General features: G+C 37.2%; 1 protein-coding gene across 14 annotated transcripts in view; it reads right to left on the bottom strand.

Moving 5' to 3' along the window:
* The window catches only part of NRXN1 (neurexin 1), a 1,786,277-nt gene that overhangs the window by 194,928 nt on the left and 1,572,269 nt on the right, over window positions 1–19,080 (bottom strand). For all 14 annotated transcript variants that reach the window (XM_077282466.1, XM_077282464.1, XM_077282462.1 and 11 more), the window contains one exon: window positions 16,483–16,654. In XM_077282466.1, the coding sequence (XP_077138581.1) occupies window positions 16,483–16,654 (172 nt within the window). The remainder of the gene's footprint in view (window positions 1–16,482; window positions 16,655–19,080) is intronic.

The raw sequence follows: 19,080 nt of genomic DNA on the forward strand, positions 1-19,080 counted from the left end.
GTGTTTTTCACAACCCATAGACTTGTCATCCGTAATGCCGAAAAAAACAGTCATATCTCCATGTGGTTTACAAGGACACACAGTCCATGAAAAATTCAGACGTGAATATTACCATAAAGTATAATGGGTACGTGTGTCATCTATGAAAAAAAAGGATTCCACACTTACCGGGAAAATGTACATGTGAAGGGGGCATTATACGCACACACATATACATACAAGCCAGCATACTGCATACTATTCTATATATATATATATATATATATATATATATATATATATCCATCCTGTAGAGACATATTAAATTAAAAGACAAAGTGTGCTTCCTCTAACAGTGGGAAAATAAAAGACCCATTATGTGTTTACCCAATATTACCCAATGGAACATTACCAAAACATTTTTGTTTATTTCAACAGAAATTTTGCAATTTACACCTTCAATACTCAAGACATACATGGATAAAACCATTGACTTCTAAAATACTTTAGACCACCAGAAACTATAAAACAATCTGGCTATATTACCAATGACCTGGTTTCTATGTAGCTGAATATTTGGGTGCTAAAAAGCAATATTTATTTCATACCATTTTGAATCTCATGAATCAGTTCTCAGCTTCCTAAATGTCCCACTTTCTAGCTACTAAGGCTTCGAGCAAACATTGGACACATATGGAAGATCAAAGGATTCCTAAATTATTCATATTAATAATAGCAAACATGTCATGGTTCTTGGTGAAGATCATCAAACTGATCACCAGCAAACTTTAAGGCATCTCTTTGCCTTTATTTGTGGTTATAATTATTAATTAGTAGCTATGGCCATTCATATTGATACAAGGTAAATTAGGAATCAACTTCGCAAGTGATAATCATCAATAAATAACAAATATCCCTGCAATATCCCTACTAATCTCTATATTACTTTACACTTTAGCAAAACATTCTACATGAATCAGGACATTCAGGATTTTAGCTAATAGAGTGTGTTGAAGATTAACACACTGAGGACCTATCCACAGGATAGGTCATCAATATGAGATCTGTGTGCATCCAATACCCAATACTATCAGTGACCAATCAATATCTGCTTTAGAAGTGGCTGGATGTTAGAAATGTACAGATTGGAACATTGGTGGACACTGGTGAGTACCGCAGTTTACTTATCCATCAAGTGAATAGGCAAGAGGATGCAGAACCCAAAAGCGGCCATTAACCAATGTAGGGATCTGTGATGTTCCACTGCATACACTGCTTACATCTGCCCACTGTTGGAACAGGAATCAACTGATCAGAGGGGTGTGGGCTGTTGGACATGGACCGATCTTATACTGGTGACCTAGTCTACGGAAGAGTCATCAATATTAATCCAACCCTTTAACATGTTGAACATGAAAGCCATATTCCTGCTCTTTTATTAAAACATATTAGAAGAGGGCATATCTTAACTACCACATCCTCTACACTTCTGCAGAACCTGCATTTTAAAGTAGTCTACAAATTACCGCTGTTCTCTCTTTTTTTAAGTTTCTTGGAATTAATAAATAAAACAGACTCCAAACTCTGGCGGCGATCTGTAATTTAGGCAGATGTTACTTAGAGACAACAGATAAGGAGTAATGGTCTACAACAAAACTGCTGATTGTACAGTACATGGTGACATCTAATAGAAGCAATTAAAATGACATACTGTAGGTTTTCCCATGATGTGAATTCATCAGAACAAATGGTGTGGAAGATGGTGCAGCATTACTTAAATCACAAATATTCATCATCATTAAATGGAGGATGAAGGGAAATTCATGCAAAACTAAAGAAGCTGTTAACCTCAGTGAAGCAGGAGGAGAGCTCTGCTGTTATCTCATTCTCCATCTAATTATTATGATCCCATGGAAGACATTACAAAGCATTGGATGAAACAAACAAAGTGATAATTGGATGTTGTATTTCTTTGAAGACCCTGAGCCATTCCGAAATATTGCCTCAACGTAACCCTTTATTATCAGAGTAACTGAGGGAGTTAAAAGAGTGTCATGAAAACGAATCGTTATTATAAAGCATCTGGTGGTGTGGGTCAAGCTTCTCTAACCCCAAGTGATCTGGTGTTTTTAGGGCAAGCTGATTTTGGCCATAAAAATTCTTTTTTTTTTGCCGCTGCTCCTCTCCAAACACATCCCCATATGAGAGGAGCAAGCTTTTCCAGAATATCATAATTTTGACACTTTTTTTTGGAGAAGTTTACACTATACAGTGGGGCAAAAAAGTATTTAGTCATTCAGCAATAGTGCAAGTTCCACCACTTAAAAAGATGAGAGGCGTCTGTAATTTACATCATAGGTAGACCTCAACTATGGGAGACAAACTGAGAAAAAAAAATCCAGAAAATCACATTGTCTGTTTTTTTATCATGTTATTTGCATATTATGGTGGAAAATAAGTATTTGGTCAGAAACAAAATTTCATCTCAATACTTTGTAATATATCCTTTGTTGGCAATGACAGAGGTCAAACGTTTTCTGTAAGTCTTCACAAGGTTGCCACACACTGTTGTTGGTATGTTGGCCCATTCCTCCATGCAGATCTCCTCTAGAGCAGTGATGTTTTTGGCTTTTCGCTTGGCAACACGGACTTTCAACTCCCTCCAAAGGTTTTCTATAGGGTTGAGATCTGGAGACTGGCTAGGCCACTCCAGGACCTTGAAATGCTTCTTACGAAGCCACTCCTTCGTTGCCCTGGCGGTGTGCTTTGGATCATTGTCATGTTGAAAGACCCAGCCACATTTCATCTTCAATGCTCTTGCTGATGGAAGGAGGTACGAAACGCGCGTTGGGGTGGTGGCGCCGCAGGTCTGAGGTAACTATGCTCCACTTTAACTTTTAATGTTTTTCATTTCTGCAATGGGTGTTGGTGCTGGATGTTTTCTACCAGCCTAGTGTATTGTTCCTATTTACGGACTTGCTATTCACACCAATGTATATATATGTGGACAATGGTAATCATAACAGCATGTGTTTAGCCTCCGATCTGCGGCCCCTCTTTGTAGCATTCACCTTTCAATCATTTTGGTTCATGTTTGTTAATATGGTCTTTTAATGATTTAATAAAATTTAGATTTTTTTCTATCCTGGTTTATGCTGTATTTCTATGATGTAAATTACAGACGCCTCTCATCTTTTTAAGTGGTGGAACTTGCACTATTGCTGAATTACTAAATACTTTTTTGCCCCACTGTATGTGTCTGCATGTGACCATGAATTGGTTGTAATGTGAATTTTAAGCTACTGAAGGTTTTCCTAGCTTGTCACTATGATAGTTTTAATGTGTGTCATGAGAGATTGGTGTCCTTAATAGAGATGAAAGAATTACCTACATTTTTTGGGGTAGTTGCACTTATATCGCCCAGAATATTCGATTTGACCATATAAAATCTCTGATTGCAATAAAAAGACCCCAAGCATAATAAATGGTGGGAGAGGAGGAGTTTAAAAAATGTAAAAATTATTTTTATTCGCTTTTTATTACTTGTACTATGTTATTATTTGTTACTTGCACTATGTTATTATTTGTTTATTAATAGGGCAAGATATAGGGTCATTTTAGGAATAGTCATCGCTGAATGCAGGAGCCATTACCGCTATCTCCTAGGGTTCCAACCTTCATGTTAACTTGGAGAAATAAAAAGCAAGATGTGCTCCTTGTGTAACAATGTGGGCAACAGGTGAAGAGGAGTCAGAGGGTTGGTCATGGCACAAAAACATGAAGAGTGATGTATAATCCAATCATGGCTGCTGCTCCGGTCACTGTACTCACACAAAAAAGAGAGGACATAACAAGGAGAGAGGAGTATGGTGAATCTTGGGCATTGTCGATGATTAAGGTTACCTGATGAAGGACTATATTCCACTCTGAAACGCGTTGCAATAAATTGAAAGTTTTATACTTATTGCCTGGATTAACCTTTGTCTGCAGCAGCTCCCAAAATCCACTGCACTCCTCTCTCCTTAATCTCCATGGTAAGGCAGGGAGCATAACTTTGGGGTTTTTTATAGGGTCTGAATATATTGTCAGCTGACTCTTCCCCTTTAATTGATTGCTTTATTTTAATTACCTAGGTGTTTTTCCATGTTCCCTTTTCTGGTGAAAGCATAACTATATGGCCAGGTGATATCAATAATAAGGTGATCGCATTAATTGTGCCACTTCTTATTGGGGCAAATATCTGGATTTTGTTATATTCTGATTACTATTTGGATATTTTTTTTTTTTTTAAATTCGTTTAACTATTTGGATATTTCTACAGGCTTCGTAATAAGTTTTGTTTTAAAAAGGTTTTTCTATAGTTGGTATTTTAATATTTAATAAAAGTGTAATATTTTAATATAAATGAGTTGTTGGGTCCTGTACACACATAATATAGGTAAGCATAATGTGCTTTTTTAATCACTTACTGGCCCTCAAATAAGTGGCAGCCATTTTGCTGGATTAGAAAGAATTGTGCCCCGAACATTTAAGATTCTCTACAATCTGAAACTTTTTTGAGCATCAAAACATTTTTTAGTTGTTCATCTCTAATCCTTGTTGAAATAAGATGAACAGTAGGGGTGGAAAAAGTTATATAACTAAATGAATGACCACATAAAGCATGGGTGGTGGTTGATTTAATGGAGCTGTCCAATACTTATACAACCCCTTCTCATTCCTCAGGTTTGGCCAAGTTATAATAAAAATACTTATACTCATCTCTGGTGCCGTGCCATCGGTGTCGGCACTCACGTTCCCAGGGCTCAGGTAAGGTTGTTACGTCACACTAGCCTTGTGCCCAATTAGTGCTGAAGTCACTGTCCCCACCTTTGGACAAATCACACATCAAGAGGAAGTCAGAGAGCAGCTGCCGCTATGACTCCCTGTTGATGTTCAATATGTACAAAGGTGGGGACAGTGAGGCCAACGCTGATTGAGCACAGGGCTAGTGTGACGTAACAACCTTACGTGAGCCCTGGGAATGTGAGCGCCAACACCGATGGAATAAAACCGGGACCGGATGTGAGTATAAGTATTTTTATTTTAAAGGGCCAAACTTGAGGAATAGCAAGGGGCTGTCCAAGTATTGCAAAACTCCTTTAAAGCCTGGATAGTTTGTCTCCCTTCTGGGTTATAGAATAGTCATTGATCAAAGACATCTTTATTATGTGATTATGCTTTAATATAGTATGCTCATAACTTGATGTCTTGACATGACTTTTTACCTGCAATCATCAAATCATTAAAAGAATAAAATAAAAATCAAAGAAAATAAAAAGAATACAAAGTTTGAGAATTTTGTGGGAATAGAACACCTGGTCAGCTATAAGCTCTGATCTGCATAGGAGTTATGTGAAAGCCGCTAGACTTTAATTTTCAGAATTACTTTGAAATTCCATGGTGCCATCTTCCACTACTAAGATCTTACCAACCTAAATAGGAGCCATGTTTTTCAAGTGAATTTTACGAGTTAATCCAAGATCTAAGGAGAGTATTAAAAGAGCATGGAAGAGAAGCCTGAATTATTTTGAGAAAATGCACATAATCAATGGTAGCACAAAATAATCTATCATGGCATATAGCCATCAGGTTAAGAAGAGATTTCAACTCCAAAAATATAAAAACAAAATATGTTATTCAGAATTATATAAAACATCCACCATAAAAAGACAAGGAATACCTCCAAAACAAAGGGGGCAAGGACACATAAATGTCCACCAAAGGGGATAGAGTTGGGTACCAGATTCATGTATGATGTATTATAATCAATATGCAAACCCACCTCTATAGGTTAAGGGATAAATGGCAGCATGGAGATACCATAAAGGTGAAAGTGCCAGTGTATAAGTATTGATGGATATAAAATCCTATATTACCTCATTACCTCTAACTATATGATCCCAAGGAGACCCTATCTCTTGAAAAAATCAATGGTACATTATCAATGGCATATTATCTTAGGGCAGAGTGAGATCGTAGTACAGGGTGATGTCTGTGTCTGCCCCCACTCTGTGCCGTTTCGCTGCTCACTTCTTCTGGGGGCATTCACACTTTTTTGGACATATGGGAGTAATATAATCAATGGTACCATTTTTTATACCATTTTCGAGATGTCACCTTAGCTTTGTAAGTTCTCATAGAGAAGCATAAAAAGCAGTATTGCAAATTTACAATCTCTAGTGAGGACATATCCAATTAAAACAACACTGGATGTTTTCCTGTGACACTTCGCCTGTTCCTTTAATATCACTAATCCTTTCTAAAACTAATTCTTTTCAATGTTCTGACATCCCATGTTGAAAACAAACAATTTGATGATCGTAAAACCCAGTCCTATTCTGCAGTCTACATGGCTCTCATTAGTATGCCAAGGCAGCAATGTGGCAACTCTGGATATTGACAGCATTTTATCAGTGTTTGAGTTCACCTCTTGAGTTCTAATGGGATTGTGTTTGGTGTTAAATTATTTAGCGCATTGTATGATGGATTTAAAATGTCTTTAGAGCTAATTGTAAATTAAACAAGAAACAATATTGTGGCATAGGCTTAAAAAGTCTCTATAGCTCAGTAGTGATATTCATTAATGTGCACCCACTGGTTTTTGCTTCCGAAAAATGTACCAATAATCAAATTTTTGACAGAAAAAATGCTGCACAAAATATACGTTTTTTATGTGTTTTGTGTACATATTTTTTTCCTGATCATCTGAAAAACGCAGCAAAAATGCTAATAGAATTGACCTGCTACAGATTTGGACAAATGCTTTAGTGGTTCAAATCCACAGGGAAGGGAAAAATAAGCAGCATGTATATAAGCTTTCATAAATTCCATTCACTTTTCTGGTGCTGTAAAATGCTGCTGTTTTTCACGGAAAAAAAACTTGCTGAAAAAATGTGGCAAAAATGCAGTGTTTGAACAAGTCCCTAATTCAGAAGTTATAATGAGAAAAAATAGTTAGAATATTGGAATATTCTATCAGGTAATATAAGGAATTTCAACTGTTACCAATCCTCCAGGAATAAGGAAGTTTAACTTAATGTGCTGAATGAATATTATCTAATCTGGATATAAGCATATAAGGTGTCTAATAAGTCTTCCAAATGAAAATCAAAACTTAGAATTTTGTCCTATTTGGGTAATATGTACATATGTGTCTATCCCTTCCATGAATTTCATAAAAATACACTTGTTAAACGAATATACGGTAATGCATTATTGCAACGCGCTAGTAAAAGCATGGACAGACTGCAATGCCCAACACAACCACTGGGTGGCCACATATTGATGCATAGCATAGACATCTTATGACAAAGTATCATACAAGCAAGCTTTTTCTCCAAACTGATCATGCCAGAAATATATGTTAAGACAAAAGGAAGGGTAAAGAAGGATACATTTGTAGGTGGTAAAATAAAATTAATGATGAGTTCAAGAAGTGGTAGAGAAATTCTGTCTACTTGGTTCAATTGAAAGTGATCTAGGACTAAGCAGGGCAAATATAAACTTCTAAATAAATTGTCACATTTATGCAATTTTCTGTAACTCTTTGGAAGTGAAGACAATAAAATTACCTCTAGCCCTTATGTTTACAGCACCAACGTTCAGGTCCCCATTGACTTCTATGGGGTTCGGGTTCAAGTTCGGGTGGAGAATTGGTACCTGAACTGAAGTTTGGTCTAAAGTTTGCTCGAACCAAACTAACCCAATCCGCTTATCCCTAATGTCAGCCAATTTTTTAAAGAACAGTAAAAATAACCATTCTCAATATTCTGGGGCCTTAATGTATCCAAATGTATACGTTGTACGTCAATTAGCTCATTAATTTACATATCAATGATATAGGTATGGTGGATTAATTCTTATTTCTATTCTTTTTATTATACAAATATATATATATATATATATATATATATATATATATATATATATATATATATATATATTTTAAGTATTCAAGAAAATATTTTTACATTTTGAATTATAAAAAAATAGAGATGGTGTTAATTGGACCAGATCCAGCAGACACATCAGTGATCTATAACTGCCAAATGGGATCCCTGGGAATTGACTCCTATCTGCCAATGAGTCTCATCTTTTGTCTAGCCAGCCTGGCGTGACATCACTTGTGTATCATGCCATTACGATGACGTCACATCAAGATGTCTATTTAAAAGCGCAGCAGAGCAAGACTTCACAGGTAAGAGACAGTTCTCAGGTCTTCCATCCTGCAGCTCTTGCACTAGCCCTATACTGCGAATGAATACTTACAATCTGTATAAAAAATATTATTTTTTTCTCTTTAGCTGTAACTTTATCCTTTTTGAAAACTTTTTTTTGTCTTTAACGCCAACTTTTTTTCTTTTTGAAAATGCATCTAAACTTTAAAGTATATTGGACAAATTAACATGTTTTGTACCATAAATAGCTAAAGAATGTTAACATTATACAGTATTTGCGTAAGGAAAATATGTCTAAATATAAGAAGTTGGTTGAAAATATCTTTGAGAAGAAAGATCTAAAATGTTCTTTAGAGTAATTTTTTTTTTTTACTTTTTAAGATTTGGTTATGAGATGCTGCCACTGATGGAGAAAACATTTTGATTCTTTTACATCATGCCGGGCCGGCACACCATAGTAGATGAAGAACATTGGCACAAGTGTACAGGATTAAAACTGTTACACACTTCAAGTATGTGTCATTGCTATACAATTTAATTCTAAACAAGAGAATCAAAAAACAATTTGTGGCAAGCCATACTGTGTTAAAATGTATGGTGTTTAAAAGGAATCATTTGGATTTGTGATGGCTCAGTAGCACCCTACAGACCCCGTATATAATTTAGAAACAAATTATTTAGCATTTTGATTTTAGACATATGGGATTTGCCGGTGGCCTAAAATGTAGATTAATTTTGTACCAATGGTGGTAACCATGGCTACCTCAAATGTGGAAATGTTCAGGTCTAAATAAATGTGCTCTTATCTTCAGAACAAATAGTAACTTGTTTATCTAGTTTATATTTTCTTAAAGCTTTAGATGCCAATGAAAAGCTGCAGAGAGCCTAAGTGTGTATGTAAAGGATTATTTTTGCCTTTTTAAGCCGGTTTGGTAAAAACACAATTCCACTTTCTACTTACTCTGGTCACATCTATAAGCTTAGTTATACTGTTTTCTAATTAATTAAATTCTGGGTAATCCTAATGCAGAATACCGTTTTTAAAGAGAAATCTTAGCTTGCAAAATGGCTATGGTTATAGTGGCATCCCATAATTAAACGAGATGTCCCGCATCTCAAAGACCCTTTCTAACTATCAATGTAGCCAGCACATTTAACTTTTCTATCAAACTTTAATTGCCCCATTGTCCCATTTGTTTAAATGAGCCTCAGGTCACGTGAGTCCACTGTTTGGATCTTTCAGCACTTCTGTTGATGTCACGTTTGGATGCCATATGGGTAGTGTTGAGCGATACCGTCCGATACTTGAAAGTATCGGTATCGGAAAGTATCGGCCGATACCGGCAAAGTATCGGATCCAATCCGATACCGATACCCGATACCAATACAAGTCAATGGGACTCATGTATCGGACGGTATTCCTGATGGTTCCCAGGGTCTGAAGGAGAGGAAACTCTCCTTCAGGCTCTGGGAACCATATAAATGTGTAAAAGAAAGAATTAAAATAAAAAATATCGCTATACTCACCTGTCCGACGCAGCCGGGACTTCAGCGAGGGAACCGGCAGCGTTGTTTGTTTAAAATTCGCGCTATTACTTGGTTACGTGAATTCCCGGCTTGTGATTGGTCAGGTCGGCCATGTTGCCGGGACGCGGACCAATCACAGCAAGCCGTGACGAAATTACGTCACGGCTTGCTGTGATTGGTCCGCGTCCCGGCAATATGGCCGCCCTGACCAATCACAAGCCGTGACGTCACGGGAGGCTGGACACGCGCTCATTTTAAAATGGGCGCGTGTCCAGCCTCCCGTGACGTCACGGCTTGTGATTGGTTGCGCCGCGGTCAACCAATCACAAGCCGGGAGGCTGGACGCGCTCATTTTAAAATGGGCGCGTGTCCAGCCTCCCGTGACGTCACGGCTTGTGATTGGTTGCGCCACGGTCAACCAATCACAAGCCGGGAGGCTGGACGCGCTCATTTTAAAATGGGCGCGTGTCCAGCCTCCCGTGACGTCACGGCTTGTGATTGGTTGCGCCGCGGTCAACCAATCACAAGCCGGGAGGCTGGACGCGCTCATTTTAAAATGGGCGCGTGTCCAGCCTCCCGTGACGTCACGGCTTGTGATTGGTCAGGGCGGCCATATTGCCGGGACGCGGACCAATCACAGCAAGCCGTGACGTAATTTCGTCACGGCTTGCTGTGATTGGTCCGCGTCCCGGCAACGTGGCCGACCTGACCAATCACAAGCCGGGAATTCACGTAACCAAGTAATAGCGCGAATTTTAAACAAACAACGCTGCCGGTTCCCTCGCTGAAGTCCCGGCTGCGTCGGACAGGTGAGTATAGCGATATTTTTTATTTTAATTCTCTCTTTTACACATTTTAACATTAATGTTGTTGCGATACCCGATACCCGATACCACAAGAGTATCGGAATCCCGGTATCGGAATTCCGATACAGCAAGTATCGGCCGATACCCGATACTTGCAGCATCGGAATGCTCAACACTACATATGGGTCTTTGGGGAATCCGTATGCAACGTCATTAATGATGAATTTCCATTTTCCTCATATGAGCATCCACTAAATAGTTTAAATAGTTTTCTCAACTCATTCTGACTTGGTTAAAAGCAGAAATTGCAGAGACTCATGGGCCATCAAAACATAATTTCAGTGGAAGTGCCAAAAGTTCCAAATAGTGCAGTCACCTAACCTTTGAATGATATAGACCAGTATTCCTCAACTCTAGTCCTCAAGAGCCACCAACAGGTCATGTTTTCAGGATTTCCTTAGCATTGCACAAGTCATTGAATTCTTGCCTGTACAAGTTATATGATAATCAAATCACCTGTGCAAAGCTAAGGAAATCCTAGAAACATAACCCATTGGCAGCTCTTAAGGACTGGAATTGGAGAACACTTATTTAGGCAAACAAGACACTAGAGATAATCAAAGTAAATTAGTAAACTAAATGTGCTGGTTATATTAATAAATAACCCCTTCATCCCAATGCCTATTTTCACCTTCCTCACCAGGCCAAATTTTGCAATTCTGTCATTTTATGCCGCCATAATTCTGGAACCTTTCATCGGATCCCACTGATTCTGAGCATGTTTTCTCGTAACATATTGTACTTCATGATAGTAGTAAAATTTGTTCAATATTACGCTTTTATTTGTGAAAGTATTGCAAATTTTCTTAAAATTTTGCAATTTTCAAACTTTTATTTTTTTTGCCCCTGGGTAAAAGGAGAATATGAACCATACAATTTGTTGAGCAATTTTTCCTGAGTATAACAATTTCCAGCATGTGGAGAAAAACTATTGTTTGAGTGCATGGCAGGGCTCGGAAATAGAGGGAGCGCCATTTGTCTTTTTGAATGCAAAATTTGCTGGAATAATTATCAAATGCCATGTCGAGTTTGGAGAGCCCTTGATATGCCTAAAGAGTGGAAAATTAAAAATCTAATTTTTTTCACGCAAAAATGTTTTTAGCCAACAATTTTTCATGTTTTCAATGTTAACAGGGGAAAATGGTACACAAAGTTTGCTGAGCAATTTCTCCTAAGAACACCAGTCGAAAACTACTTTTGAGGCACATTGCAAAGCTTAGGAGCAAAGAATCGCCATATTGGAGTTCAGATTTTGCTGGACTGGTTTGAGGGTGCACATTGGTAGAGCCCGAGATACAGGAGCAGCGGAACTCCCGATAAGTGACCCCATTTTACAAATTACACCTCTCAATGGATTCATCTAGGGGTGCAGTGATCATATTGACACCACATGTTTTTCGTAATATTTTATACCATTGGGCAGTGAAGAAAAAATAATTACATTTTTACTACCAAAATGTTGTTTTAGCCCCAGATTTTACATTGTCACACAGGGAAATAGGTAAAAACGGCACCAAAATTTGTCCCACAATTTCAGCTGAATGTGGAAACACCCCATATATGACTGTACAGTACTATTTGGCCATATGGTGAGAATCGGTAGAGACAGAGCGCTATTTTCCTCCTGGAGCTCAGATTTTCCCAGAATAGTTTGCAGACTCCATATACAGAGCCCCTAAGTGCAAATAGAGCAAAATTCCCCCTCAAGTGATCCCATTTTGGAAATTATACTCCTTTGGAAATGTATCTACAGGTGTAGTGATGATTTTGACTCCATGAGTGTTTTCCAGTAACAGCAGGAGTTGCTCGTTGCAGTTACCTGTACGTTGTAGTAACTAGTACATTGTAGTGCCCAGTACGTTGTGTTGCCCAGCTCCTGCTTCTGGAAACACGCCCCTGTAAATTAGGTGGGCTTTCATCGCTACAGAAATGCCAAACATGTGGACCCTAAATGTAGTTTAAGCACACTGGGGCTCAGAAGGGAGGGGAACATTTGGATTTGGGAGCAGAGAATTTGCTTAATTTTATTTTGGGGGCAAAGAACTATAGTGCTTTTCCAGAGCCTTTGTATCACCAGTTACATGGAAGCCCCCTATATTTCCATTAACAAATGATGGAGCTGAGCACGGACTGGCTTTTTTGTGAGTTGAGTTGAAGCTTTTGCTTGGAACATTTTACATAATATTAATCCGGTGCTCTAAGCTGAGCACTTACATCAGGGTTTCCATCTAAATGTCTGAGTGAGATGATTCAGGTGAAACCCCCTAGAGATCCATTCACTATAATGCGGCAGGAGAGTTACTCTGGACTCCATCTGGCCTCTGTTCAGCAGTGTCCTTTTCAGAAGTGCACAAAACTGTGGCAGACTGCACTTTTATGCACGCCTAAAAAGACAGACACCATCAGATCATAGGCGGCCAGATGGCATCCTCAGTTCCACCTGAATCACATATTTTAGAGATTTATGCAGAAACCTCTGTATAAGCGCTCACTGTAGAGCACAGAATAAATGTGAGCCGAGCCTTACTGCAATCTTTGGGAGGCAGAAAAACAAATTAACAGCAGATGGATAATTGGTTTTATTTATTTTTTATGTCGTTTTGCATGCGGTATAAGGAATTAAACAACTTTAGTCACTTTACTTTTTGGGTCAATTCAATTACAGCAATACCAGATTTATATCGGGTTTTTAAATTTGGCTGCTTCACACACTGAAAGATGCTTTTTATTGCAAATACAAGTTTTTGCATCTCCATACTTTGATATCTATATTTCCATATTTCTTCTGACAGAGTTATGTGAGGGCTTGTTTTTTTCAGATTTTGTTGGTACCATTTTCAGGCACATCAAATTTTTTGATCGATTTCTATTCCGATTTTTGGGAGGCAGAATGAACAAAAACCAGAACCTCAAGAATTGTTTTGTTTTTTTTTCTTATGCTGTTCCGCACGTGGTAAAATTGATAAGGCACCTTTATTCTTCAGATAAGTACAATTACATTTATCCCACATTTATATCTTTTTTATGTTTTGGAGCTTTTACACAACAAAAACTGTTGTATAGAAAAAATAATTATTTTTACATTTTGCTTTATTCTGAGAGCTATAACTTTTTTATTTTTCTGCTGATGGAGCTGTATGTTTGCTTGTTTTTAGCTGGACAAGACTCCATTTTCAGAGATACCATTTTTATTTACATTAGTCTTTTTAATCACGTTTTATTAAAATTTCTGTTCGGCGGTATGATAATAAAGCACAGTTTTTTGCCTCATTTTTAATTTATTTTTTTTAACGGTATTCACTGAAGGGGCTAACTAGTGGGACAGTTTTATAGTAAGAAATTAAAAATGCCTTAAAGCATGCTCTCTCTTTATTTTGGCATTTGGCAAATATTAATAGTTATGGTAATCCTAATTGACCTAAAACGGGAAAGGTTTATTCTGATTTCATGTCAGATATTGAGAAAAACATGCAGATGTGTCTTTTTGTATAGTGTGTGTAAACTTCTGGTTTCAACTGAATATCTATATATATACATATTTATATAAAAAAAAGCAAATAAAAGGAATAAGATACATATATATATATATACTGTGTATTTATATATATATATATATATATATATATATGTATATATATATATATATATATATATATATATATGTATATATATATATATATATATATATATATATATATATATATGTATATATATATATATATATATATATATACACACACTATATATAGAGAGAAAAAATAGAAATATTAAAATAATACAATCTTTTTAGAAATATTTATTTCATTATAGCATAAGAGTTTGGGCAACATTGTAAAAATGAGTTACGTAAAACAAAGTAATAAAGCAACTTTTTCTTATCCAGTTTTTGAATGAAGCTTAAACTTTAACAATATTCCTAAACGTTTATAGTTATAGTTACATTTCTATAAGGTAATGAAAACTGGTCATATTCTGTCTTAAGCTACATTAGCAACAAACATTAAGCTAAAGCTGAAGAAATCGAGACAAAAGAATGACAGCCCAAGGCTGATAGACAGCAGTCTTGAGACACTGCAACTAGTGATGAGCGAATGTGCTCGGAAAAGGTGTTATCTGAGCATGCTCGTGTGCTAACCGAGTGACTTTGGTGTGCTCGAATAGTATGTTGAGTTCTCGTGACTGCATGTGTTATGACTGTTTGACAGTCTCAACACATGAAGGGATTGCCTAATAAACAGGCAATCCCTGCATGTGTTGCAGCTGTGGAAAGCTGTGAGACATACAGTCGTGGGGACTCAAACTTATTTTTCGAGCACTCAGTTAGCACACAACCTTATTCGAGGACGTTCGCTCATCACTAATTTCAACATCACTGAAAAAAATTAGGAAAAATACTTAACAGCTCCAAGGCTTAATAGCCCTTAAACTTTTTAAAGGTGAAACAGAGCTAGTTAGGAGAATTAATTTATGTCAAATTTCTGGAACAGATGCTACTATAGTATTTTTTTGCAGTTCACATGTCATATACAATCATAAAATTACATTCACAGATCAGCCTATAACATGAGTACAAAAAATACAATAACAGAACAATAACACAGTAAGGTACAAATACATTCTGACTAGTGATGAGCGAGTGTGCTCATTACACAAGATTTCCGAGCTTGCTTGGGTGTTCTCGAAGTATTTTGAGCATACTCGTAGATCTTGCTTGAGTCCCAGCTGCTGCATGATTTGCGGCTGTTAGACAACGTGAACACAAGCAGGGATTGACTATTTGTTAGGGAATCCCCACATGTATTCAGGCTGTCTAACAGCCTCAAATCATGCAGCAGCGGGGACTCAAACATAATCTACGAGCATGCCCAATATTCTCGGAGAACACCCGAGCATGCTCGGAAATCTCGAGTAACGAGCACACTCGCTCATCACTAATTCTGACCCATTACACTTTGTGCATAAGTCATTTTTGGGCATACCTCTTTCAAAGCTCACAGATCTTATGATATAAATACACAGTACTTACATAAGATAATATGTATTATCTAATATAATGATGGATTCCTGTTTGGCTAAAATAAAGTTTTATCATTTGTGTCACCCCTGTCCATTTATCTTTGCTATAGTTCATTGGTGCTGGAGGACAAACAGACCTACTACTTATTATCATGGAGAAGTGTGGCTGACATTGACAACTCCTAGACATGTCTCCCCCCTTTGTCCTAAGAGACATAGCAATGATAGGCTTTTTAATATCACTATAAGGTATTTTTCTTCCCCAAAATATAAATAAAAATGTCCTAACAAAATATGTATCTGTACACATCCAATTTTGGAAACTATTTTTCAGTGGAGCTATAAGTTCAGGTCATGACTGCTTTCCAAAATGTGCCTCCAATTGGAAACTAAGGAACCATGTGGGCCAAATTCCCCATATTAGTGTCTAAGAGACTTCTATTTGTCTTCAAGAATTTTGATGTCAAGAACAGCACTTCATGCTATACCAATCTTGCTGCCAAAAATAATGCAAAGCCCAAAAGAAACAAAGTAACCTTAGTGTGACCAGAGGCTTAGGAAAAAAAACTATTAAAATGTCTAGTAGAAATGTGGATCATAGAAAAAAAACATCTCATTCTATAAAGTTTTTAAAATATTTCTGCCAATTGTACAGGTATAATTTTTGTCAAATCCTTTCCATGGGCAATAAAAACTTGAAATGCAGTTCCAAAAAAAGTTGTAGTCTAATCATACATTTTTTAGCACCACTTTCCTTTATCCACTAAAGTAAATAATACAATAATCAAGATAATTTTTCAAATTTTTACGCTAATTACTACAATTAATAATTAGTATAATACAAAAAAATACAACTTTTTATAAGGTTTCCTTACCTGCTGGGAAACGCTCTATTGTAGGCAAGTTGTCGACCTGTAAGGTGGCATTACCCCCACTTCTTGTAAATCGTACTACGTGATACTTCCCATCATTAATAATTGCATTAACTTCTTCAATTGAGATGTCATCTGTTCCAACATTAAATTTGACTCCAATTTTTCCTTGGTGCTGGAAACAAAGAAAAATAGCGCTAATTAGGATTTGCCTTATGAAGAATGTGAAGCGCGTATAGCTTTCTTTCTTCTCTTAGGGTTTTATTTTTTGAGAGCAAGTCTCTTGACATTTTACTAAGCCCGGGACATCTTGTTCATAGATAATTGATATTCTGAATCAGTTACTGTACTTTTTCTGATGGATTGAATTTGTAACTTTCTCTTTGTCTTTGCAATTTACAAAAGAGAACTAAACCCTTTCTCCTGCCTCGTGAAATGCATAAAACGATGTATGAGTGAAAACTTCCAATTTCTGAAGCTTTGTGCAAACGCTATAAACTAATGAATGCCAACAATTCAAGCTCAAGGAGAACAGTTCTTTCTATACCATTAGTATGCAGTAATTGCGCGATAAGAAAAAAAATAAAGAGATGATCAGCTACCAAGACATTCTAAAGAAGAACAACAATTAAAGAAACAATGTATCCCTGTCCCATTGTAAAGCTCCAGTTTCATTACATTCAAAATAGCTGGATATTTCATATTCTAATAAGGCATTTAAATAGGTATTTATAGCATACCCATACTTATTACAAAAACAGGCTCCGTTCTTGAATAACCGTGAATGTACAGGTGACCACAAATCTGCCGCTTGTCTCATTTACTTTGAGAAGAGTTCCAAAAGTTGGCAAGCAAGAAGCAATGAGAAATTTATGGCAAACCTTGTGGATATGCCATAAATTATAGAATCATAGAATGGTAGAGATGGAAGAGACCTCCTGGGTAGTGGTGAGCGAGTATACTCATTGCTCGGGTCTCCCCAAGCACGCTCGGGTGATCTCCGAGTATTTTGGCGTGCACAGAGATTTAGTTTTCGTCACCGCAGCTGCATGATTTATGGCTGCTAGACAGGCTGAATATATGTGAGGATTGCCTGTTTGTTAGGGAATTCCCACATGTATTCAGGCTGTCCAGCAGCCGCAAATCATGCAGCTGAGGCGACGGAAATTAAATCTCTGAGCACACCAAAATGCTCATAGATCACCCGAGCAACAATGCTACTCGCCCATCACTACTCCTGGGTCATCTGGTCCATCCCCTTGCTCACTGCAGGATTCACTAAATCATCCCATGTCCATTCTCTGTTTGAAGACTTCCATTGAAGGAGAACTCACCACTAAGATATTAAAGAGCTCCCAGCTAATTCTTTTTCTCGTAATCCCTTATAAATTTGCATAGTGTAAGTGCATTAAAGAGGTTGTCCACTTGATTCGAATAAGGGAAGGTTGTCACGTGAATCGTGAATCTGCGGCCAATCAGCAGCCACTTTTCTCTCCCAGCCTTCGGACAAATTGCTTCCTTCTGGAGGAAGGGAGAACTGCTAATCTCTTTCTTCCTCCAGATGTATGTATATGTCTGAAGGCTGGGAGAGCGATTGGAGGGAGAATTCACGTGACGTCACAAAGTTCTGTGATTGCCGGAAGGGAAAATGCTGACACCGCAGGAACAGTGCCGGAACCGGAGGTGAGCTTAAGTGTCATTATTTCAAAAAGGGGGAAACATACGAATTGAGAAGCGGTTGTCTGAATAGTGGCCAACGCTTTTAAATATGACATGCATCATAATTTATCACATTTTTGTATCCCAGAAAATTCATGTAGGGGAATGATTAATTCCCCTCAAGGTGTGCCTTTGACAAACTTTTCCCGAAATGCCTTACAATCAATAGAGAAAAGATGGAACTATATAGAGTATTTACTTTTTAAGTTTCATGTAGAAAGGTAAAAGGTTCCAAATTGTAAAATATAACGGTTGCAAACTATAAAAAAAAAATTGGAGTCCAGCTACAATCTATTGCTATTAATTATGTGACATTCTACATATATACCCAAGAGTTTATACCTCTGATTAAAAAACTCTGCCTGGTACACCAGTGAAATGAGAGAAGAGCTCATTGATCATGGTGCCACGGCGAAAATCTATAGTAATGAATAGGATTTTTCATTTATTCCATGTACCCAATTACATTATTACAAAGGTTTAAAATTGCATCTGGCAGCAGATTAACTCTTAAATTTAAGTATGCAACAGATAAGTATCACAAAAAAGATCAGCGGCGGCATACAAAGCATGTGGTTGTAATTTTTGTTAATCACAATAAAATACAAAACGCAGCGTGCGCACGTCCATGAATCAAGTCTGCAACATTACACTAATACCCTAATTTCATCTTATGTGAGAAGAACACATACTGAGATTCTTTTTTTTCTTTCTTTTCCATTATGCATTGAAATCTTGTAGCAACAGACAGACGTAGAAACTCAAAGCTAGGCTGGTGTGGAGCTTCAACAACTCAAGACATGGTTACCTCGCGGGTGTCAGAATTACAATATATATGTAATGATGTACTTTCACTGGCTCACTAATAGATGCTGATCACAA

The sequence above is a fragment of the Ranitomeya variabilis genome, chromosome 2 (genome assembly GCF_051348905.1).
Source record: "Ranitomeya variabilis isolate aRanVar5 chromosome 2, aRanVar5.hap1, whole genome shotgun sequence".
Taxonomy (NCBI): domain Eukaryota; kingdom Metazoa; phylum Chordata; class Amphibia; order Anura; family Dendrobatidae; genus Ranitomeya; species Ranitomeya variabilis.